Below are 25,570 nucleotides of genomic sequence, written 5' to 3' on the forward strand. Positions count from 1 at the left end.
TGAGTTTGAGGCAGACACCAACCTCAGATTTACATGAAACTAAAAACACATATCAGTATTAGTGATAGCTAGACAATGGGAAAAGCTTTTAAAAGGGCATGAAGGAGGCATGCTATAGCGCCACCTTTTGTCAAAAGTGGGGGGTTTAATTTTAGCTACAGACACCAAACTTGGTACATAAATTGTTCTTATCAAGACGGACAACTTTCTAATTCACAGAAATCAGCTACGACCAACAGGAAGTCGGCTATTTTGATTTGAATATTTAAATTGAGCTCTGATTTAATGCATTCTCCTCAGAGGAAATGTTCACTATACTCACCAAACTTTGTCTACATGTTGAAAAAACATTGAGGAACTTAAATTGCGAACGGATTTTGGTTAGCTTGAACCGTTTTGTCGTGGTGATTTTTTGAAATGACAGTAAAAAGGGAATCATTAATTGTCTTGTATTTTTAAATTGCAGCTTCCAAACACTTAAAAAAAATACATCTTCATACAGAGATCAAATCATTCTGAGGACATATGCATAGTTTCATGACCTTACAACACTGTATGATTAAAAGAAAATTAAAAAAAACTGTCAGACATCTCAACTCACTCTGTCCCTCTGTTTGAGCAATGTATGTGTGCTGACTGAGTGCATGTGTGTGTGTGTGAGTGTGTGTGTGTGAGTGGGGGATGGGCATGAGCTGAGTGGCAGACACAATGAGAGAGAGAGAGAGAGACTTAATCATCTGTTTAATCACCAGAAAAAAATGTATTTTAAATTGTTATTTTTTGTTGCTGTTGCTAACATTGCTGTTTTCATTATAGCTTAAGAAATCTCTTAGGCCTTATCCTTTTCTGACAGTTTCAGGAATTAAAAACAAAATTCTAAAAATACATATTTGTGCTGCAAATAATAATTTCAACTCATTTGATACTGACCTATTCCATCCTGTGACATGACATGTATCTACATTTTTAAAATCTCATGGATGTAACAGTAAAACTGTTCAGTTCACAGATCAAGACTAAGCTTCTTTCACAAATGCTTATAAGTCATTAAAGGATTTAATAACACTGTAAAATAATGTCTAATTTGTTAACATTAGTAAATGCATTGGTAACACTTTATAATAACTGCACTCATTAGTAAATAGTCAGTTTATGCTTTATAAAGCCTTGTCCCAATATTAATAGTCAGTAGTAAGCAGTTTATAAATACAGCTATAAATAGCTTGTTCTTGGTTTATAAGCACATTTATTAAAAAGGAGAGTAATCTTTTCAGTTATCTTCCTATGAAAAATAAAAAAAATAAAAATAAACAAACAACAACACAGATTGATACAGAACTCAGAAATTTTATTGTGGATTTATGATAAAATCAGCATGTAAAAATGAATTCATACTCCTCCGAGAAGACATAAGTAGTTCACACCAAACTTTTTCAACATGATGCTAATATACTGAAGATGTTTAAAGCGATTTATTAAAGTAACATAAAAAAATACAATAGTTATTTTACGATATCTTTAAAATTTTTCATTTCAACTCTTCATAATTTTTTTATATATGTAGAAGTCATCATTTGAAGGAAGCACAGTAAGTTTCATAGCTTTATCATTTTCAAGAGCCAGCATAAAATTAAAACTATCATAACTTATAAATCAAGCTTGCAATTCTTAGTACCAATAATGGCCACCAGATGGAGCTATATGATTACTTTTAAATAATTATTGTAGAAACGAGTATGATTTAAATCATTTATAGAAATCTTTCAAAGAAAAATAATATGAATTTTATGTATTTACTGATAAAATGACCCTCACTTAATTAGAATAACAAGCTGAAGTATTGTGAACTGTATATTAAGAAATAATTCTTTATAGGCTTTATGGACAGATAAGTTTTGAGTGACTCTTGAAGGTTCAGCCCCACATCCTCTTTTACCACTGTTTAAAGAATTTATCTTACAGAACAGGTGCGAATGAATTTTGGATAGCTTGAATGGTTTTGTCGTGGTGATTTATTGAAATAACAGTAAAAAAGTAACCAGTAAATGTCTTTTTATTTTTTTAAAGTGCAGCTTCTAAACACTTCAAAAAAATGTACACATAGAAGACAAGTCATTCTGAGGAAATATGCATAGTTTCATGACTATACAACGCTATATGGATGATAGAAAATTAAAAAACTATCAAACATCTGATGTAACTCTGTCCCTCTGTCACTGTGGGTAATGTGTGTGTGTGTGTGTGTGTGTGTGTGTGTGTGTGTGTGTGTGTGTGTGTAAGTGAATTAGGTGTGAAACTATCAGGGAGCATTTAGTCTCCAGCGCCAACATTTTACAGAACTGCCACTTTCCTGGAGTCTCCAGAATTACTCTGTGTCAGGTTCTGAGATATCTAAGATTCAAAAAAATGATTTAATTAGAATACCATGAAGTATTGTGAAATACTATATATAAAGACTTTATATATAGGCTTTATGAACAGATTAGAGTGACTTGTGAAGGACCAGCACCACCTCCTCTTGTCCAATGGTTTAAAGAATATATCTTCCAGAATCCGGGATTAAGATTTAGGAGCTCTTTTTTATTCCACCTCCTTTCCTGAAAGTCTGTCTTGCAGAATTGACTAAAAATTCATCTTCACATTAATTTCTAATTATTTTGCAATTCTTTTTGTCAGTTCTTCTTGACCTGTTTTTTTCTTCTTCTTTTCTGACCTCATGACTCAGTCAGCATTTTTTGTACAATGGTCAAGTCTTAACTTATCAATTTCTGTATTGCATTTGTGTTTGATATTTCTCACAGGCTTTACAGAGTTAAAACTCTTTTTTTAGCGCATTTCATCTGTAAAAGAAAACATGCCCAATAATTCTGCACACATGAATATAAGGAGTTTTTCTCTTCCAGCTTTCCTGGACTATTGTATAGCACTCATAAATGATTAAATAAAAAATAATGGTAGTTATTAAGATTGATATGGTTTGGAATTGGTAAAATGTGCTTGGAAAAAAATCACAATAAAACAATGTTTTAATGTTTAAGTTTGGAATATTAACTGACATGAATGAATGCTATATAAATATTGTTCATGTTAACATAATGTTTAGAAATGAAATATTATTGTAAAGTGTCACTAAAGTTATATATATTGTTCTGTGAATGTGATTTTAAAGTCTTGATGATTCGGATTAACCCTTTAACTGCCGTATCCTTTAAAACCTCACTGCCAGAGGGATATTGTGAATGCATGTGCCCGCTGGGCACAGTTTACCTGATGCCACCGGGGTGGCGATGGCATTGGTGGCTTGAGCCCGCCATCGCTGCTTGCAGCTATATTTATTATTTTTTTTTTTATTTTTTATTAAACCTTCCGGGGGTTTTTGGGGGCCTTAACATGCTCAAAAACTCTTGAAAATTGGCACACACATTGGAATCTGCGGCCATCAGGACGCCACAGAGACTGGGACCCGGGCGTGGCACAGGGGCTCTACAGCGCCCCCTGGAACACAGTCAGAAATCTTGAACCATAGCTCACACACACTTGCATATATTTATATGAAACTCAGTACACTTGTAGATCTCATTGAGCTGAACAACTTTCGCGCTCTATGTCAAAGGCTCCGCCCAACAGGAAGTCAGCTATTCATGGCTGTTTAAAAAAAGCATGTTCTGGAATTTGATATACTTGTCATAGGTTTTTTACATGATTGCCACCAAACTCGGTGAACATGATCTCAAGACATTGGGGATGAAAAATTGCGAGGGGATTTTTTTATATCTCGAACGGTTTGCCCGTGGCGAGGCGTTGAAATTAGGGCAAAAAGTGAGAAACAGGAAATGCCTAATAACATCCACATACACTGCCTGAGTTTGATCAAACTTCATCGGTTTGTTCGATGTATGATACCGATCGTATATATGTGATTATTAAGAGTCAACGTTATAGCGCCACCAACTGGCAGCAGGAAGTGAGTCATTTTCAAAATGCTTTGAATTCAGCATCTTATTTTTACTCGATTTGCTTCAAACTTCATCAGAATAATGACAAAACATGGCCGATGTAAATCTGTTGTGGGGATATTGATATCTTATATATTGTTGCCATGGCAACGTGTCAAACTTGAATATTCTGTTATGGTGATTTTGAGGCAGATAACAACCTCAGATTTACATGAAACTCAAAACACATATCAGTATTCTTGATAGCTAGACAATGGAAAAAGCTTTTAAAAGGGCGTGGAAGAGGCACTCTATAGCGCCACCTTTTGTCAAAAGTGGGGGGGTTAGTTTTAGCTACAGACACCAAACTCGGTACAAAAATTGTTCTTATCAACACGGACAACTTTCTAATTCACAGTCATCAGCTACGATCAACAGGAAGTCAGCTATTTTGATTTGAATGTGGATTTTTTTTTTACATTTAGCTGTGAATTAATGCATACTGCTCAGAGGAGAGTAACACTATACACACCAAACTTTGTCTACATGATGCCAAAACATTTTAAACAACTTAAATTACCAATGGATTTTGGATAGCTTGAACGGTTTTGTCATGGTGATTTTTTTAAATGACAATAAAAATGGAATTATTAATTGTCCTGCATTTTTAAATTCCAAACACTTCAAAACCTTTTTTCATACAGAAAAAAAGTCATTCTGAGTAAATATGGATAGTTTCACGACTTTACAACACTGTATGGATAACAGAAAATTAAAAAACTGTCAGACATCTCATCTCACTCTGTCCCTCTGTTTGAGTATATGTGCTTCAGACTTCCATTGTCTGAGAGAAATAGCGCCCCTACAGGTGCAATTACCGGACTTTTACTTTCACTTTTAAATCGGTTAAAAATACAAATACATACTTAGATTTAATTCACACTGACAAGCTAAACCAACATATCTGATTATTACCGGTTCAGGGCTCATGGATAAATAATTTCTGGCCAGAGATACGTGAGAAATAGGAGAGATGAATCACCGCTGTGATCACGAGCGTCTGGAGTAAAGAGCTCAGAAAAAACGAATTTATTCCTGTTTTAAAGCTTTTAAAAATAAATTATTACAGCGATATCACACAATCAACCAATTAGAACACACCAAGAGCTAAATTCAGATGTTTTTCAACTGTTTGTGTGAAAATTAAATATTTGGGCTGCCTATCTGAAATCACCGCTCCGATCAGCGCTTACAGTGTCGAGCTCAAAACAAACGAATTTATTCTTGTTTAAGAGCTTTTTTAAATAAAATATTACCACAAATGCACACAATAAACCCATTGTAACACTGCAAGAGCTAAATGCAGGTGTTTGTGACTTGTTTAAGTGTGAAAGACTATTTGACACCGCCACTGGCAGAATAACATGTATCTCTCGAGCTGCAGGATTCTGCCTTTCGTCGTACGAACGAACACATAACGGACAAGATTATTTCAAAATAGCTTGGCGAATATGAACGAAAACAGCCAATTGAACATAAACTGTTGAGAAATAAATCTGAAGTGGATCTACTGGATTTGAATATTAAGTGACCGCATATACCAGCTGCTTCTGTCTTCAATTTGAATCTATAAAAAAAATGAAACTCATTCATCTTGGCTGCTTTTTTAATGTGTGTACGTATGTATTTATTATTTTGCTCTAACAAGAATTAATCTATATTTAATTAAATCAATTACATTTTATTTTACATTTTATTTGTCCATTTCTGCATCTAAACGCCTAAAAACATAAAACATGATCTATTATACTATTGTTAGCAATTTCTTTATCGTCCAATTTTTCTGGTGTACACACTTTTATTTTCATAATAAACTTGTTTGTTAGATTATACACAGTTACAGTGGTCTATAATAAATATTGACAGGTTTTATTCAAGCTGTTTAGAATGATTGCAGTAGGCTAATTTTTTTAAATGTAAATCCAAAAAAAAAAAAAAAAAAAAAATTAATAAAAAACATTGGAAAACAATAACTGTTGTACTTTTTTTATACATTTTGTATAATTTCATAGTTTATGCATTATAGTTATAAAAACAAATAAATGTAGCCACTCACATAGAAATAGGCCTTATCCTTTTCTGACAGTTTTAGGGATTTTTAAAAATCCTAAAAAACCTTATTTGTGCTGCAAATAATAATTTCAAACTCAAAAAGTAAATAGTCAGTTCATGCTTTATAAAGCCTTGTCCCAATATTAATAGTCAGTAGTAAGCAGTTTATAAATACAGCTATAAATAGCTTGTTTTTGGTTTATAAGCACATTTGTTAAAAAGGAGAGTAAAGGGTCAGTTATCTTCCTATGAAAAATAAAAAAATAAAAATAAACAAACAACAACACTGATTGATACAGAACTCAGAAATTCTATTGTGGATTTATGATAAAATCAGCCTGTAAATGATTTCATACTCCTCCAAGAAGACACAAGTAGTTCACACCAAACTTTTTTTAACATGAAGCCAATATACTGAGATGTTAAATTGCGAATGGGTTTAGGATAGCTTAAATGGTGTGGTCATAGCGATTTATTAAAGTAACATAAAAAAATACAATAGTTATTTTACTATATCTTTAATTTTTTTCATTCCAAACTCTTCATATTTTTTTATATACGTAGAAGTTATCATTTGAAGGAAGCACAGTAAGTTTAATAGCTTTATCATTTTCAAGAGCCAGCATAAAATTAAAACTATCATAACTTATAAATGAAGCTTGCAATTCTTAGTACCAATAATGGCCACCAGATGGAGGTATAGGATTACTTTTAAATAATTATTGTAGAAACAAGTATGATTTAAATCATTTATAGAAATCTTTCAAAGAAAAATAATATGAATTTTATGTATTTACTGATAAAATGACCCTCACTTTATTAGAATAACAAGCTGAAATATTGTGAACTGTATATTAAGAATAATTCTTTATAGGCTTTATGGACAGACACGTTTTGAGTGACTCTTGAAGGATCAGCACCACATCCTCTTTTACCACTGTTTAAAGAATTTATCTTACAGAACAGATGCAAATTAATTTTGGATAGCTTGAATGGTTTTGTCGTGGTGATTTTTTGAAATAACAGTAAAAAAGTAACCAGTAAATGTCTTTTATTTTTTTAAAGTGCAGCTTCTAAACACTTCAACAAAATGTACACATAGAAGTCATGCTGAGGAAATATGCATAGTTTCATGACTATACAACACTATATGGATGATAGAAAATTAAAAAACTACCATACATCTGATGTCACTCTGTCCCTCTGTCACTGTGGGTAATGTGTGTGTGTGTGTGTGTGTTTGTGTGTTAAGTGTGTGTGCTGAGTTTGTGTGAATGTGTGGGAGAGGGGATGGGCTTGGTGTCAGAGAGAGAGAGAGAGAGAGAGAGAGAGAGAGAGAGGGAGGGAGACTTAATCATCTCTTTAATCACCAGCAGAAAAAAAAAGCAATTTTGTGTTGTTGTTGTTTTTTCATCATTACAGCTTAAGAAATATCTTAGGCCTCAACATCAACTGTTGCTGCTTTATATAGCCATCTCCCAAAATTAATAGTCATTAGTAAGCATTTTATAAATACAGCTATAATTAAATTGTTCATGGTTTATATGCACATTTATTTTGAGGAGATTAAAGGCTGTAATCTTCCTAAAAAAAATAAAAAAATAAAAATAAAAAAATAAACAAACACAGAACTCAGAAACATTTATTTCAAGATGCAATAAAAGAAAACTGTACACTATATATACATATATATACAATTGCATAAGTTTATATTTAATTTTTTTTATCAAGTGTACAGCTAATAATAATAATAATAATAATAATAATAATAATAATAATAATAATAATAATAATAATAATGCATTTTATTTAAGGCGCCTTTCAAACCACTCAAGGTCACCGTACAACAAGTAACAACAGTAACAATATTAAAACAAAAAATAACAGCAAATAACAATGTCAATAAAAAACCACAATAATATTAGAATAGCACAACATATTGTGGAATACTATATTAAGACTTTATATATAGGCTTTATGAACAGATAGGTTTTGAGAGATGCTTGAAGTACTAGCATCACCTCCTCTTGTACGACGGTTTGAGGAATATATCTTCCAGATAGTACCGCCGCTCCCTATATGCAGAATACGCAGTCTTCGTAGGGCACCAACTCCCAGAGGAGGCACCATCCCAGTAAAATAAAACATGCGCCATTCTCCCATCCGCGCTCGCGACCGCTCGGACATTTGCGGATGAATGTTCGTAATTGATGGATGGACATCTATGCCCGGGTAAAAGTCATCAGCAATCCGGCACAGAGAAAAGAAAAATAAAGTAAAAAACAAAACAAAAACAGGCATAAATTTGGCTTGACATTGGACATTCGAGAGTCTCAAATTTAGGGACCGTCTCTTAAGTTACATGTGATATTGTTATACAATTTTCTAACATCAGTAGCATTTGAAGAGAATGACTTACAGTCATAAAAACAACTGTAATTGTTCATCTAGGTGACAGCTATAATGCACCATTAAATTGAATGTTTGATATTTATTAAAACAAACTGTAAGTCATATGTAAATTATGCTACTTTTTCACATGGACTCAAAAACAAATTTGAAGCTCAATAGCATTTGAGGAGAAAGACTTGCAGTCATAAAACAATTTTAATGTGTTAATTTAGGTGTCAGCTACAATGTACACCTTATACATTTATATATATATTAAAATAAAGTGTTACTAAAGTTATATATATTGTTCTGTGTATGTGATTTCAAAGTCTAGACGGGTCGGATTAACCCTTTAACTGCCATATCCCTTAAAATTTGATTGCCAGAGGGTTACTGTAAATGCTTATGCCCGCTGGGCACAGTTTTCCCGATGCCACCGGGGTGGCGTTGCACTGACGGCTTGAGCCCGCCATCGCTGCTTGCAGCTATATTTAACTTTGAACTCTTTTCCAAGCCTTCTCCCTGACTGGCAGAGGCCTTACACTTTGTTTGCGATGCTCCCTAGGCTCCCAGAGAGCTCTTGTTTCCACTGATGTGGGATGTTTAGACGTCTCCTGGCTCTGAGGTGCGTGGTTCTTTCGGTGTTGTTGCATTAGTCTCTCTGCAAGAACACACAGCAGGACTGAAGATAGAGACCGCTGTTTTTCTTCAGAGATCTTCTTTAGCTCGTTTAGAGTTATTTTATCTAATGTGTATTTTAGCTAATGAAGTGAGACTTTAGAAACAAATGATAAGCCAGAATCTTCTGCTATGGTGGGTTTAACTTTTTTGGGTTCCCCTTCTGAAAGTTTTTCTCAAATATAGATTATTTAAAGAGCCAGTAAGATGAAAATTCTAAGCTTCCTATCACTGTTTATAAGTCCTGTACATTAGGTTTAAATCCATCCAAGGTTAAAAAACATTGTCATTTTGTCAAAATATCATTTTAAAATTACCTCAATTCTCAGAGATCCCCAAACGGTTCTCGCGAAGCTGTTTAAAAGATTCAGTTTCCTTAAACCCCACCTTTCGGTAGCATACTGTATTCTGATTGGTCAACTGACATAGTCAGGTTTGATTGGTTGTTCCGCGCACACCTCCACGGTAAACTATGTGTTAGCATCTGTTTGGGGTGAATTATGTCTTATTCCTCTCATCTGAAGCAAACAGTAAAATAAAAAAACTTGAACAGTCTCGCTGCTTTTTCTTTTGTGTGGGTGTATTCAAGCCGCGCGCTTCAGTTTGAATCTGAATCTGAATAGCGCGTTCAGCGCGGGGGCGTGGTCACATATAACGAAGGGAGACATGAAAAACAGACATAGCGTTGTTTTCATATGGATTACTTTATCAAAGAATATCTGTTCGGCAGCACTTGTTTAGTTTTAAAGTAGACATGTCAAGCTTTCTATAGATATCTCTCTCATGTCTCTTCGTTGAGTATTCACGGAGTTACACTTCATTTTAATGACGTGTTTGTACGTGACGATCAGCGCAGACAGGCTGCAGACAGCACACATACTGATTAGACGCTCGGGAGAAAACAAACACGTAACTTCATAATCATACTTCGCGTTGTGATTCGGAGATGCTCGTTGTTCTAAATAAAGTTGGTAATGAACCCTCTTTTATGGCCAAACGCTTTGAAAATCTGTCTCCTCGACATGATGCTATCACACCAACCAGAGCGTCTGTGTGGGGGGGTGGGGCAGGTCAGAGTTAGTTTCTCCCCAGACGGTAGGCGGAGATTATTATGCAAAGTTCTCCTAGTGACGTACATAGAGATGGGCAAAAGATTTGAAATCTATAACGACTCATTTCAGCAATTCAGAGTCGACTCCTTACTTATGAAGCCAATAACTTTATAAATCGTGTACTCTTTGGTTTAATTACTTTGCACATTGTTTACACTGATGGACAGCTACATCATACACTGTAATACAGGTAATTTTTGATTTCCCATCTGTGTGGCTCTTTAAAACATAGTTAGAGATGCATTACTTTTAAGATTTGAAGGTTTAATATAATATTTGAAATTAAGAAATGTTATATTATTTTATGCAATATACATTATATTTACTATTATATTATTTAGATTATATATTTATTGCTTAAAAATAAAACTATTTTAGCAAAATTCATTTACAGATACTTTTTTCTTTCTTGGCCAGTGAAAATATCAAATCTTGTTGAGAAGCAAAATTGTATATGATATTGAGTCATATTTTTATTTCTCTAAGCTTAAATCTCACAGATGTTTGTTTAAATTTATATAAAATATTACAAAATAATAAATAAATTCCATATACTGTATATTCTACGAAAGTAACTTGCTTTTCAAGTTAATGTGTATTTTTTGTTGTTTTTATTTTTTGTTTTTTGTATCTTTTATATGCTGTGTAAAAGCAGTACCTGGCTTCATGCTTCCAATGGGATTGAACCTACAAACTTTTGGTTGCTGTCTCAGACCTTCAAAAGTCAGCATGAGACGTTATTTGCAATGCATTATTCTTGCATAATTTTGAACATGAGATATTCAATTAGACAAACCAGAACTTACTATATATTTACTTATATTATTTATATCCATTGGGAATTGATGGGGTTCATTAATGTTGGACATTTAATACCAGCATGAAGTCAGATAGCCACGCCATCCCAGAATCTTCTGAAACATCTTTTTCAAATAAAAATAAACTTAACACTACTTACTGTGGAGATTTATCATATTTGACTCGTTTTTGTTGCCTGTATGGAATGCACGAAGCAGGACAGAAAAACTGAGTGAATCTGAAGGCTCACTGGAGCCCTCGTATCTCAGCTGTGAGCCTCTCCCTTCCAGCGGCCTCTGTTCCAACCAGGACACCCAATGGTGCATGGCAGCGTGCCAGTGGTCTGAGTGCAAACACCGAGCTGGGAATTCACTAATCGGATTGAGAGCTTCAATATGTCAGCAATTACACACACCCTTTGCCTCCCTGTGGAGCTCAGACATAAATGGTGATTCGCTTATGTTTATTTATTTATTGCTTGGCCTGATGAGCAGTTTTCGTAAGGCCTGCATGGAGATTAGTTGTTCCGAGCAGAGAAGTCTCTTGTAAATGATCCGGGAAGACCTTTGCAGTTTTGAGACTGCCTTGATACTGCTGTCTTTTTTAGGCTGCTTACGATTTGGTGCAAGTTTGCAACATTGCAAGGTCATGTTTTGATCTTGTTGATATGTGGTTTCTTTCGACCACTGACGAGGTCTGTAGACATCTATCTCTGTAACCAAAGGTCTTCCTCCAGCTGTGGGTGCTGGTTTCACTGCACGTTCCACACAAGCAGATTTCACATTATGAATGCATATTAAATTGCACCATTTGCTCCTGAAACGTAAATCCCCTAATTTGACACAAAGTGAAATATTTGAATATTAAAATCTATTCAAACAAACTGATCTAAGTTACTGCACCGTCACCATTGTGTCTTTAAAGTAAATCTGTGTAGTATCAGGTTTTTGGATTCCATATTGTCCACCAGCCAATGTTCAAGATTTCTCTGAATTATTTTTTATGTTGAAATAATTTGAAATATGACTTTAGAGTTCATCTTTAAAAACATGAATTGGTCCAACACTATATATATATATATATATATATAACTACTATGTACTTGCATAAAATTATTTTTATTTAAAATATTGCTTATTGGCTATAACATGAAATTGGCTCATTGTTACTACGAGCCAGAATTGTGACACATTTTCTTAGGTTTTCATCATTAATTATTCAGTGCAGCCATTATTTTTAATGTTGAATAAATACAATTAATCATACATCCATATCTCTAGTCATTTTGGCTAGAAGGGTTTTGATTAACGTAAGTCAGTGATTAGTACAGTAGCTTTAGATATTCAGGATACTCTGAGACCTTCATGTCTGACAGACGGCATTTTTTCCACCCTCATTGTGCGTACATCCTATTCAAAACACAAACACGACAGGTCAGGACCTCAAGGCTGTTTGTAAGCAAGCGTCTAATGGGAAGCATGATGCCTCGTGCTGAACGTGCACTAGAATGCTTGACAGCGTGGTTTGAGCACAGCAGATCTGTATGCAAACAAAGCACAGGGCAGCTCTGCTAAGGACCATCCTTCTGATTCAAGGAATAGTTTATATGATGCTGTTTGATACCAAGATTGTATTACACAAATATGCATGTGCAGTATGGTTCAAAAGTAAGGGGAAAAAGGATTTTTTTTTTTTTTTTATAATTAATTATTTTTAAAGAAGCTTGTTGTTCTCCCCAAGGCTGCATTTGATCAGAATACAGTAAAATATTTATATTGTGAAATATTTTGGCAATGTAAAGTATCTTTTGTTTTATTTTAGTTAATTGTGATACTTTTTTGGGATTCTTTAATGAATAGAATAATACAATTAAAAAGAACAGCATTTATTTGAAATATTTTGGAAAATTCTAAATGACCTGAAGTTGATTGTGGTTAATTTAATGCATCCTTGCTAGATAAAAATAAGATTTTTTTAAAGAAATTATTGCTGTTGCTAAACAGTAGTGTTTGATATTAACAATTACATTTATGTGATTATCTTCCCGTTTTTTGTTTAGAGCTAGAGCTGAATCCCATAATTTACAACTTTTCCAACAGTAGAAATAGAAATAAAACTATCAAATACGTAAAGCTATCAAATTCATTAAATTGCTGTGTTACATTATATTAAAGGAGCTATGTGGAGGTTTTTACTTAAAAAAATCTTTGAGATAGAGTTTTCAATTGTACATGTATGAGCCAACAATGATGTAAAAAAAAGAGAATGACACCTCGACTGTCCACCACGGTTGCCTCTATCAGCCTGTAGGCTCAATTGTGTGTGGAGGAGTCGGGCCCGAATTGGCGCGAAAATTGACAAAATGTGACGTCATGCACGTTCTCATCTATTTGGGCTTACAACCGTACGGCACGCCAGCCCTTATAGTAAACAGCGGCATTAGTGTTTTCAAATGGACTGGAAAGAATGGAAAGAAGCGACCAGAGGTGGGTAGTAACGAGTTACATTTACTTCGTTACATTTACTTGAGTAATTTTTCGGGGTAACGAATACTTTTCGGAGTATATTTAAAGATGGGTACTTTATACTCTTACTTGAGTACATTTTTTGGGAAAAATCTTTACTTTTACTTCGTTACTGTGGGCGACGCCCCTCTCGTTACTTTATCTTAATGCAATAAATGCTTCAGTTTATTCCAAACGCGCCGTCTACTTTTCTCTGGACAATAAGCGATGCCCATTCGCGAATGATTCATTCTTTTGAGTCAACTCTGTTCAAAGGCTTGATCAAACCAATTGGCAAACGAGTGAATTGGTTCATGAATCAGTTTGATTGAGTCGTTCAGTTCCATGCTGCACGCGCTCTGAAGCGGTTCACTCAGAGTTGTAACGTTTAAGAATATTAGCAGCGTTGAAAACGGGGCTATGGAACTGCACTGAATTGAAAGCTAATCTGCAAAGGCTATTATTTGCTTGCGATGGAGATCCTTATTAGATGAACGCGTGTGCTGTCTACTGTTTAACAGGTAATAACTTGGGCTACATTCGATTACAGTACACGATACCACTGTGACATTAGTTTGTTGTACGTGTGTGGCTTATAACAGGTTGAATGCAGCTTCCAAAAGACAAAGAATAGCCGATTAAGATTTTATTAATTTTAATACAATCACACCAGTGCGAGTACGTTCAGCAAGTCATATCATCAGCTGCTAAATTCAGATCTGTGATCGCTTGCTGGCGCTGAGCCAGAGACAGACGCGTTTTTACAGCGCTGCGCATTATAACCAATCACACACGGTTCTGTTGAGCTTTTGAATGCAATGGCCAATCAGAGGTGTTCCGATGAGTCATCGCTGAAAGGCCGGTGCTTCCTTCACTCGCTCACTTACTGAATACCTCTTTCTGCCGAATTCTCTCGTCAGAAACAACAAAGTGCAGATGTGTGTACGAATCTATAATTAAGATATTGATTTCACAGTGTTAACAGTTTCAGTGATTTTAATGGTAGTTTCTGAGAGTGAATGAAATCTAGACTGTCAGTGAAAATTATGTTTAATAATGTAAATGTTATTTGCTCTCTTTCTGAACAATGAAAGATTAGTAGCAATATTTATATCACATTAATTTTCAATGTTAAATTCACATTTAAAATAAAGTCAGTCGTATTAAAAATATGTTATGGCATGATACCTATATTTGTTACTTAAATAAACAGACAGGGTTTTATAATAAATTACATAAATTGGATTAAAGGCTGATGAAATATATACATTTATACACACACACATACATTACATACATTTTTTGTCTATATATCTATATAAAAAAAGGCTCCGTATATATGACCCAAAGTAACTAGTAACTAACTACTTGAGTAGATTTTTTATCCGATACTCTTTTACTCTTACTCAAGTAACTATTCAAGACTAGTACTTTTACTTTTACTTGAGTAAATATTTCTAGAATTACTTTTACTTTTACTTGAGTAAAGTTTTTGGGTACTCTACCCACCTCTGGAAGCGACCAGCCTCCAGCACAATTCAGACACCCACGGACACTCCTCAAAGTAAAAAAAAAAAAAAAAAAAAAAAGCCTGCTCCTCTGCGCACTGAGAACGAGCATGAGACTGGCTGCAGTTCCTCTAACGGCCAATGGTGTCAGTCACGGTTAGAAATTTCAATGCTCCTTTAATACATTTTTTTCTTCAAGTTTCTCCTTTTAACTTTGGCATTCCTACTGTGTAAAATTAATTTTATAAAACAATGGTAGCATTTTTTTTCTTTCTTTCTTTTTTATGAACTCTATGGCCAAGCAGACTTTCTAGTAGATGGTACCACATGTCCTGTCAGCAATGGTTTGTGATGTCCAGTGTGTTCGGTCTTGACTGACAGTGTTCTTTTTTTTAACTGTTTTTGTGCCAGTGTTCTCTGTTGTTGATGTTCTTTTGCTGTGTGTGCATGCTTGTCTGGTGTATTGTTGCTGAGCACTTGTCCAGTGTCTATCGTTTAAGCAATGTTTTTGTGTCATTATCTCTGCTGTGAGCTGTCAACAGTCTGTCTGCTGTCTGCATTAATTACAGCAGCAGCGTGTGCTGTCAGTCTTGTTTTACTTTACACATGTTCAGTCATTACACACTTAAACCTCTCTCAGCTTCATAGCCTATATGTTTATGTCTTCTCAATCACTGTGACTACAGATTGTTCATCAGACTGAAGAATTTTGCAATGTTTGCTCAATGCTCCAGCTGGACGTCGTTTGTCAGTAATCTTGGCATGTGCAGATTTGGCTGTCTGTGTGCTCACAGGATATCTGGAATTCCTGCTTGTCTGATGATGAAGCTTTCCCTGAAAAAAAAAAAAAAAAAAAAATATATATATATATATATATATATATATTCTATTCTTTTTTTATGGTCACATTGCACATTTTATAAATTATTTTTTAAGCTATGAAAATCTAAAGAGAGCGTGAATTACAAAGGAATTTCAATTTTTTTTTGCATGAAAATTATTTATAGACATTTTTACACAAACAGTGACTGTCTCAAAGTCATTTCTACTACAAACAACTTTAATACTTTTTTGTTTCAAAAGTTATTGTACTTGTTTGCTTAGACAGCAGTGTCACCAAAGAGCTAAGATAAAATATGAGCCACCTATAAAGGAAATCACTTTTTAACAGGGTAATTATTATAAATTATAGACTTTTCCTTGGATGCATGTGTATAAACACTGTATTGAAACACATTTCCACCACATAAGAAAAAATAATCATGCATTTGTAATTATGACAGTCACAAGACTTTTTACACTAAAGTATACATAAAAGTTACAATTCTGAGGTAAATACTGATGTAAAAAATAATTCATGAATTAGAATCTCATCATTTTGACTTTTTATCACAAATATAAATTGGAATCTCTTGTCAAAATTATGAAATATTTTTGTCTCCGTTTTGACTTAAAGGGATAGTTCCCTCAAAAATCCAATACGTAGGTGACTTTCTTTCTTCAAAAGAACACAAACAAAGATTTTTAACTGAAACTGCTGCAGTCTGTCAGTCATATAATGGAAGTAAGTGGGAATCACGGCTTTGAGAGACGTTCCTCATTAGTGACTGTTTTTATGGGCCGCGGGAATCTACTTACTACACTGGGCTGTGTGTTTTGTTGTTTTTCTGTTGAGGTCTTACTCAATTTCCAGTCAGTCTGTCAAACCTACTTCCACGTGAAATATAAAGAGATCAGAAGCTTTATTTTTCCAGTATCAGGGTTTTGATGATGTGAGAACATTCATTGGAGAGCCATACCAGTCGTTAATATGTTCCAGTTATTTTTTTGAGCTCATGCCAGGCTTTTTTCTTTCAGGACAGGAAGTGATTGCAGAAACAGCCGAGCCTTGTGGTAGTGCTGAGAGTACTCCAGTCTATACAAACAGATTTCTATCAGTACTCACATGTAACCAGAGGGCTTTGTCCAGCCTCAGGGTCTGCAAATTAAGAGCCGTGTCCAGTCCGTAAACAGTCCGGCTCCGGATCTACGTCACTTACTGCATCTGTGCCCATCCTGCTCTCACTTACTGTATTTGGCACCACGTCATTACCGCTGCTTTTTTTTTTTCTTCCCCCAGTTTTTCTCTCTCTGTTCTTTCTCTGCTCTGAGCTTTAACATTGTTTGGAAGGTACTCTTGCTCTCTGAACCAGTTGGCCTGGCATAAACATCATGTCAGGACTTTTGATGAATTGTGTTTGCATTTAAGCAGAGATTTTACAGAGAAGCTAGTGCTGTGCCATCAGGGAACATGGGGTCCAATGAAATGCATTCATGAAATGTTATTTCTTCCCACATCCTGTGTTTTCCATCTTAATATTTCTGGATTCAATTTTAAAGGTATAATATTTAAATAATCAGGAAGTACGTCTAGAAATTTTAACATAATAATAGTAATCTATATAAAATGAGCTTTTTTTTTTCTTCAGTGTTTCTGGATTCTGTATTTTATGATGTAATACATATTTTGTGAAGTACATTGTACTGTGAAGTAGCCAAATATTTCTGTCGTTTCTTCAAGTTAAACCCAAATGTAATTTCGGTGGGGTGTAACATAACAACAAAATGTGTTTTTGTATTTATTATTCACAGAAATAGATTTTTTTTTTTACTTGATTCAGCGATTCTGTCCAAATTTTCTGCATCATGGGAATCTATGAACAAGAGAGATTTCGTTTTTTTGTTATTTGGTATGTTATTCAATTATGATCCACTTGCATTCAAAGAGTGTTATTATGGAAATACCATCCGACCAAAAATCTGATCTTGTTTTTTCTCCGATCAAAAAAGATCTCAGATTTTTTTTGCCAGAACTCATTTAGGTTTTCACAAGGATTTATTTCCCATTTTTCCCTCCATCAGGCTTGTTTCTTTCCTGTCTGTTCTCTACCTCCAATCATTCTTTTCCTCCGTCCCAGTTAGTTCCTGACATCTAGAGCTGAGCGTTGATGGATAGGGCTTCCCGTGGCCTCGTTCAGCGGTTGCCAACACCGATGAAATGCTCATCTTTGATGATGCATTAAAATTCAACTGGCTTCTCAGAGTGCGGTGTTTAATAATTCACAAACCTGTTGCATAAGATTCCTCTTCCTTCTTCTGTTCGCATGCTTCACTGGGAATACCATCCACTCTTATCTCCACTTACCACACCGATTTAATAGTAAAAGCATCTTTTGTGTTTGATATTCTGTTGTTGTTGTTTTGTAGGTTCTCTTGAGACTTGTAGTTGTAGGAGTAAGTTAATCATTGTACTTGAGTTTATAGTCATTGGGATGCTCATGATGACGCTGATCGAATATCAGCTTCTTGTGTCTGTATCATAGATCATAGCAGATCAGATAACCGTATTCAGCTTTGAACTTTAGCAAGGGCTTTGTTGAGATTAAAAGTTGCACGGTCAGCCGGCAGTAAACTTTTGAACTTTGGTCCCTGTTCCCAGAGGACTTCATTATTCTTATCCCTTTGGTACCATTGTTTGAGTTTGTCTAATGTCTAAATATGTTTTGGAGTGTAGCTTTGTGAGCTAACTTATAAGGCAGCATCCTAATGGTTAAGGAAATATGTAAGTTGCCAATTTGGGGCATTTGATATAAGAAGCAACTCGTACTGATACACATAATACACATAATTTAATTTGATCATTCGTAGCCTAAAGCATATGCAAAAATTGAATAAAATATTTTATTGCACTACACAATTTGTACTGATAGATTTCAGTACTGCATTAAATTCGTTTCTCATATAAAAGCATATTTTACATATTTTATGTATAATTTTTTATACACTTTATACATAATTTAAATTGTTTAATTTACAATGTGTGTTTTTTTTTTGTTTTTTTTTCGCGTAAAACACAGCTTGGCACAGATTGTTCTTTCATTTTTTTCCGAGAGCTGCTATTTGACATATTTCAAATGGGTGTTTGACTTTCTTTGCTTGAGGCAAATAGCAGGTCATCTCCCAGTGGCAGGTGTGTGCTGAACGGTGAGAGAAATGACTGAGGACGAATGGCAAAAAAAGATGAAGTGATGAAAAAAAAAAAAAGCTGCCTCAAACATTTCATAACAGCCTGCCCTAACTGTAAAGCACCCCTAAAGCTGCAGCCAATCAGATTGCTTTATTTGAAAACTTGACATTTTTGTAGTCGGTAAAATACCACTGTATGGTTTACTTGTTTGCATATGGCCAATACTCATTTCCTTTCCTGAGTCACACGTACAGCAAAATGCCATCCAGTTGTTAATGGTGATGAATTCTCCTAGATTTGTGCTGCAGAGCACGTACATCCTCTCAAACAGACAAAGTCTTTCCCACTTGTAAAAAAGACACTAAAACTAGACATGAAATGTGGAAGTGCCGTGTGACATTCCTCTGGAGTTAATGGAGGAGGCTGTTAAACAGCAGGGAAAAGTTGTTTGTGTTAAAGTGCCGATGCTGGACTGAAATGACAGCACAGGAAGTTGCAATTCTGCTGTCTCAACCCACGCTGTTCATGCGCTTTTGCGTGGTGATGACACCTGCTGTTTTCAACTCTGACTTCACCAATCCCATTTAAAGACTGAATAACGCAGCTATAATTGGGATCTTTCTTTTGCTTCGTTCATTAGGGATGGCACAGTCACATGTTCACCGTGACCCAGAGTGCCTCAGCCATGCCCTTACATCTGACATGCAGCGTTTTTCAGCGTGCTGTATCTCATCAATATTTCATTAGAAGAAGACTCGCAGAGGGTGGCCTAAATATTCTGTGTCATGCCACCTCAGATCCTCAGGTGCTGGAATTAAAGGGAAAGAGATGCACAGAAGTGTTTAAGCACTCTTCTTCTTGCTGTTTATAGTGTTTGCACTGAGGTTGCATTCATCTTTATCTAAGTAATAGCTCACCCCGAAATGATAATCGTAATTTTCTCTTGTCATTGCAGTCCAGTATGACTTTTTTCTGTGGAACTTTAAGTATGTGAAGAATTATTTTGCTGCTCTTTTCCAATCAAAAATCAGTAAGCAAGGACAAATATTCCATTTAACCCATGAACACATGGAGAAGTGTTTTTTTTTTTTTTTTTTTTTTTTTTTTTTTTTTTTTTTTACTGAAAATCTGTTATTGCTCTCAAATCCACACACACACACACAAAATATATATATGATTTATGATTCATTAAATATACAAATAATTGTTAGTTGCAGCCATACTGTTATATTGTTTGTTTTTTTTCTGTTTGTTTTTTTTTGGAGCTTTTGGATTTCTCAGATTTCATATTGTGTGTTCCACTTTAGAAAGAAATTCAAGTGTGGAATGACATGATGGTAAGCAAACGGTGACCAAATTTTTACTCGTTGGTTGTGAATTGCTTCTACAAAAAGCGTACTTCTTTGTCCCTTATCTGACATAATTTAATTCACATGTAAATTTATGTTGTCTGCATTAAAAAAAAAAGCAGAACAAGTCCTTTATATAAAAAAATGCACATAATGCTAACTTTGTACCTCAGCTTTATTTGAAAGACTTCTTGGAGAACAGGAATCTCATGAAGCTCTTTGAGCAGCTCCATCAAAGCGCTGGTAGGGCGCTCTGAGTTCATGTTGCAGTCATGTTCTTGTTTACCTGTGCCCCTGTTGATTCCAGCAAGCGTTCTCTCTGAAATGCTCCCATGGACTGGAGATGCACTAAATTGGAGTCTCTGGGACAAAGATAAAAGCTTTAAGATTGTGTCATCCTGTCTGGGTCTGTTCTCCTGCTGTCAAATGAACAGTCCAGGAGCAGCAGCTTCACAAATCTCTTTGTTGTTTCCTTCCCAGCTTGGGCTTTTTTAAGGCAAGAGAGCATCTATGAACTTCAGGGGAACCTCTGAGGAACTCCCTGCAGGGGGCATTGACTTGATGGATCAAAGCTGCTTTGAATAAGCTTGGTTTCAGCAGTCCACGGTTTTTCGTTATGAGCAGTGCATGGTCTTGGACTTAAACCAGTCTGCATGCTGATTTTCCACATGCCTCAGTCTATAGGTTGAGTTCGCCTCAGGCTTACAGCCTTGGGTCAATCAATCTCATGTTAAAGTCTCAAGACTTCATTTTTCTGTTTCCAACTTGACTGTCTACATATTTCAGAGTTATTATGAATAAACATTGTTAGGCCTTCTTGCTTGCTTTTACTTTTCTTTGATTTATGCATCCTACACCTTAACTATAGTTCTTCTGCTGTTTTCTGTGTTCTTTTGAATTTTGTATTCTATTTATTTATTTATTGTTTTTAAAGCTTCTCTATTTTTCACAAGTCTCTACTGTCTGAAACAGCTGTACTGTCTGTCGCGCTGGTTATTAATACTTCAGCCAGAAACAGCTCCGTTTGCAAAAATATTGAACTTGAGAACAAAAACATATGCAGAATCATATTTTTGTCCAGAAATGTTGTACCTATAGTCCTATATTATGCTTTTGCAGAAATATTCTCAATGGTTTTAATTGCATTGCTAGGTGGTTTCTAGGATGTCTTGGGTCATTGCTAGGTGTCAAAAGTAAAGAGAGCTTCTTAAGTATGATAGTCTGATCCCTATACATGAGTTTTTTTCTCCATTGCAAGTGCCACTGTATTATTATTATTATTATTATTATTATACTTTTTTTTTCTATACTTTTTTTTATTTAATATTTTTTTTTGTTGCAAAAGGTGAACAATTTAAACATTTTCACTTACATTTCTTCTTCTTTATTAGAATAGTTTCATTATTTAATTTAATGGTTTTGTTTATTTATTGATCTATCCAAAAGGTGGACTCATCAGTCTGATCACTTGAAGTAATAGCAGATCTCTCCTCATCCAGCTGCATGAGTTAATGTGTCATTTTTGGCGTAGAATGTGGGATGGGTTACATGGTCAAATTATGGGTTTGTTCACATCTGTAAACCTGGGTATGATAGTAACACTCTTAAATTCTTCTTTGCATTGTCTTCTCTGTGTGTTGTAGGCACACTTTCTGGCAGTACCGCAAAGAGAACCCCAAGTCCTATGTGGGTGACCCTCCACCAGATGGTCTGCCTGGCTTCAACAGCGGCGTAATGCTTCTGAACCTTGAAGCCATGCGTCACTCTACCTTATACAACCAGCTTCTGGAGCCCGAGCGGGTGGCTCGCCTTGCGGAGAAATACCACTTTCGGGGGCACCTGGGCGATCAGGATTTCTTCACAATGATCGGGATGGAGCACAGGGAACTCTTTTACCCACTTTCCTGCAGCTGGAACCGACAGCTTTGCACATGGTGGAGGGAACACGGGTATGGTGACGTCTTCCAGCTGTACTATCACTGCGATGGGCCGGTGCACATCTACCACGGCAATTGCAACACTCCCATACCTGATGACTGAGGCTCAAAGTGCGTCTTTGAATGCTAACTTTTCGATTAAATTCTTTTGGTTGCACATCTTGAATAATTTTAAATCAAGTGGTCTGAAAGGAAAAAGGGGCTTGTTGTTAGAGGTGGTTATAATGCAGCATTCCCATGACTAATCACATTTACACAGTATAACCCAGCCATTACCACATGAATCATTCATTTAACACCGCTGAGGCTGTTGAAGCCTTTCCAAACTTACTAAAAGTCTCTGACTCCAAAAATGAAAATTGCCCCATGATTTACTCACCCTCAAGCCGTCTTAGGTTTTTTATGTCTTTCTTCTTTTAGACAAACACAATCAAAGTTATGTTAAAAATGTCCTACGTTATCCGCTGGAATGCCACTCTCTCGTGAACGTGTGCACAGTACGACAGTTAGCGAAAACTAGAGATTACAGTTTATAACGTTACTGATATTTTTTTTGTACACAAATGCATCGCTTCATTTCAGAAGACCTTTATTAACCCCACAGAGCCATGGGGAGCACTTTATATGACGGATGGATGCACTTTTTTGGACTTAAAAAATCTCGACCCCCATTCACTGCAATTATAAAGCTGGGAAGAGCCAGGATATTTAGTAATATAACTCTGTATTCGTCTGAAAGAAGAAAGTCATATACACCTAGGATGGCTTGAGGGTGAGTAAATCATGGGGTAGTTTTCATTTTTGGGTGAACTATCCCTTTAAATACCAGTTGCTTTTCTCTGTTTAAATAATGCATTGTGGCTTTGACTCTCAGTAGTCTGAATTTCCTCATGCAAGAGTCTCATCAAATCGCTCTTAGACAGCAGGGAAGGAGCCAATCAGAGAGTCTTTTCTTGTTTGCAGGTGCAGTTGCACTCTTGCAGTCACATTGAGGTGCCACTTATCTTCCGAATGCATGCTTTAAAAAGTGGACAGAGCTGATGCGTATATTTTTACTGGTTATATTTTCAATGCAATCCTTCGTTCCTCTGCTTTTATGCAGTGATGAAAGCAGGGTGGAAAGGGTTGTTGACCCACTTTCCTAAGTTTTTATGCGCTGATGTTGGAAATCCGTTTTCTCTGTGATGTGCAACTGAATCGCCTTAGAACAGCCAAGATAGCATCTAGAACATCTGATCAGTGGTCTCATCTAGAAAACATTCTTGCTGAGGTGCTCTGATCCGCCTGAGAAATGGGGAAGTGGGATTTGCTGGAGAATACCAAAGGGAACAGCCTCTGGCTTGAAGGGGATATACGCTATATTTTGAAGGCAGAGCACTAGCTGTTGTGGTTGGCTGGCATTTTTTGAGCGATGTTGCTGTTGGCGAAGCTCTGTGGGATTGTGTGAAACGCTCGCTATAACCTGTGCAATGTCAAATCAAGAGACGGAGAGAAAGAACTGATAATGAAGCCTCACATGTGTTGGCAGGCAGCCATGAAATCCCACTTCAAGCTCTTCTTGGTCCAGTTTTGTGAGGCTAAGGACTGCGTGTCTTTGGGATTTTCAAAGAATTTTGAAAAAAGAAAAACTTTTCAAAGTTAACCTTTAATTTGCTAGTGCAGTCACATGAAGTATTCACACTTTTTCCTGTTTTCTTTCTTATGTATTCATTTTCATTGGATCCCATTCCTGAAAGATGTGCAAAGGCACATTTCTCTGTAAAGTGTTATTTGTACGTTATCGATTTAAAAGTTGGGGGTAGAAACGATTTGTAATGTTTTTGAGGGAAGTCTCTTATGCTCACCGGGGTGCATTTATTGATCAGTAAAACAGTAATATTGTAAAATATGATTACAATTTAAAAGAACAGTTTTCTCTTTGAATGTATTTTAAAACGTAGAAACATATCTTATTATTATGTGTTGCTTAATATTTTTGGTGGAAACTGGTAAGATTTTGTAGGATTATTTAATGAATAGAAATTTGAAATTCACTTTTGATGCATCCTTTCTGAATAAATGTATGGATTTCTAAAAAAAAAAAAATCTTACTCACCCCATCTTTTGAACGATAGGCTCACAAAGACTAAATTGTTGCATTCAATTCACAGCAACAGTCGGTACAGTATGAACGTGTGTTTTGTTTACCTTGTTTTCCATGAACATTTCCCCCCCCCAAAGGAATCTCTCAGGGAATATTGATGGAACAAAACAAGTTTTAGTAGAAGGAAATTTTAATTTTTTTTATAGTGCAGGTTTTTCTTTCTAAAGATCCATCTGTTTGACGTACAAATTTGAGTGTTGAATGTAAAACACACTTGTTTTGTAATAAATGTTGTGTCTAGAAATTGAATGTATTAAAACGAATGAACAGAATTCCAGAAGTGAAGGAAAATCACATTTGTAATATATCTAATATATCATTCTCTCCATTCAAATGTATTGGTGGTCTGAATAAAATTCCTTCTTTTTCTTAAGCTCCTATTACATTTCTCTTTCTTTATGCATTAAAAATGAGCAGTACTCTACATGTTTTTGCTTGTTGTAGCAGTTTCTTTCTGAAGTGGAGCTCTCACAATTGTTAGATGGCTCTCCAGTTGAATATCCAGGATGTGTTTTGGTTATTTGATCAAGCGTCCTTATGTGTTGTGCGGAGGCCTGTGTCCTTTATCCCACTTTCAGCTCCCAATTTTCACAGCATTGTCTGAGCTGGCAATGTTTTGCAGCATGAGCGTCAAAGAAATCCAAACAGTGTTGTGACCTAAATTCTGTCGCCTCACAACAGAATCATGCTTTTTCTTCTTGTTTGTCAGCTGCTTCAGAGAATCGTCTTTTGTCCCATTGCTCTGTGTTTCTTATGCCCTAGAGTTGTTTTTTGGATACCTGTATGTACACGATTTATGTATCATGTAGGATCATGTGACACTGAAAACTGGAGTAACGTTTACTGGAAGAAAATTCAGCTTTGCCATCACAGGAATAAATAATTTTTCTCAAAATAGGTGAGTCGTTTTAAATTGCAGTGATATTTCATAGTTTTTACTGTATTTCAAATGAAGTCAGCCTTGATGATCATAAATGACAAAAAAAAAAAAAGAATAATAATTTTTTTTTCTGACTGCAATCTTTAGAATGGTAGCAATCTTCATTCAACAAATCAAAACAAATGTAATGTGTATTTTTTATAGTGTAATTACATTA

General features: G+C 35.4%; 1 protein-coding gene across 2 annotated transcripts in view; it reads left to right on the forward strand.

Moving 5' to 3' along the window:
- The window catches only part of xxylt1 (xyloside xylosyltransferase 1), a 53,968-nt gene extending 29,122 nt beyond the window's left edge, over positions 1-24,846 (forward strand). For both annotated transcript variants that reach the window (XM_052609483.1, XM_052609484.1), the window contains exon 5: positions 22,037-24,846. In XM_052609483.1, the coding sequence (XP_052465443.1) occupies positions 22,037-22,433 (397 nt within the window). In that variant the 3' untranslated portion in view covers positions 22,434-24,846. The remainder of the gene's footprint in view (positions 1-22,036) is intronic.
- The last annotated feature ends 724 nt before the right edge of the window (positions 24,847-25,570 follow it).

Source organism: Carassius gibelio, chromosome A11 (genome assembly GCF_023724105.1).
Source record: "Carassius gibelio isolate Cgi1373 ecotype wild population from Czech Republic chromosome A11, carGib1.2-hapl.c, whole genome shotgun sequence".
NCBI lineage: Eukaryota > Metazoa > Chordata > Actinopteri > Cypriniformes > Cyprinidae > Carassius > Carassius gibelio.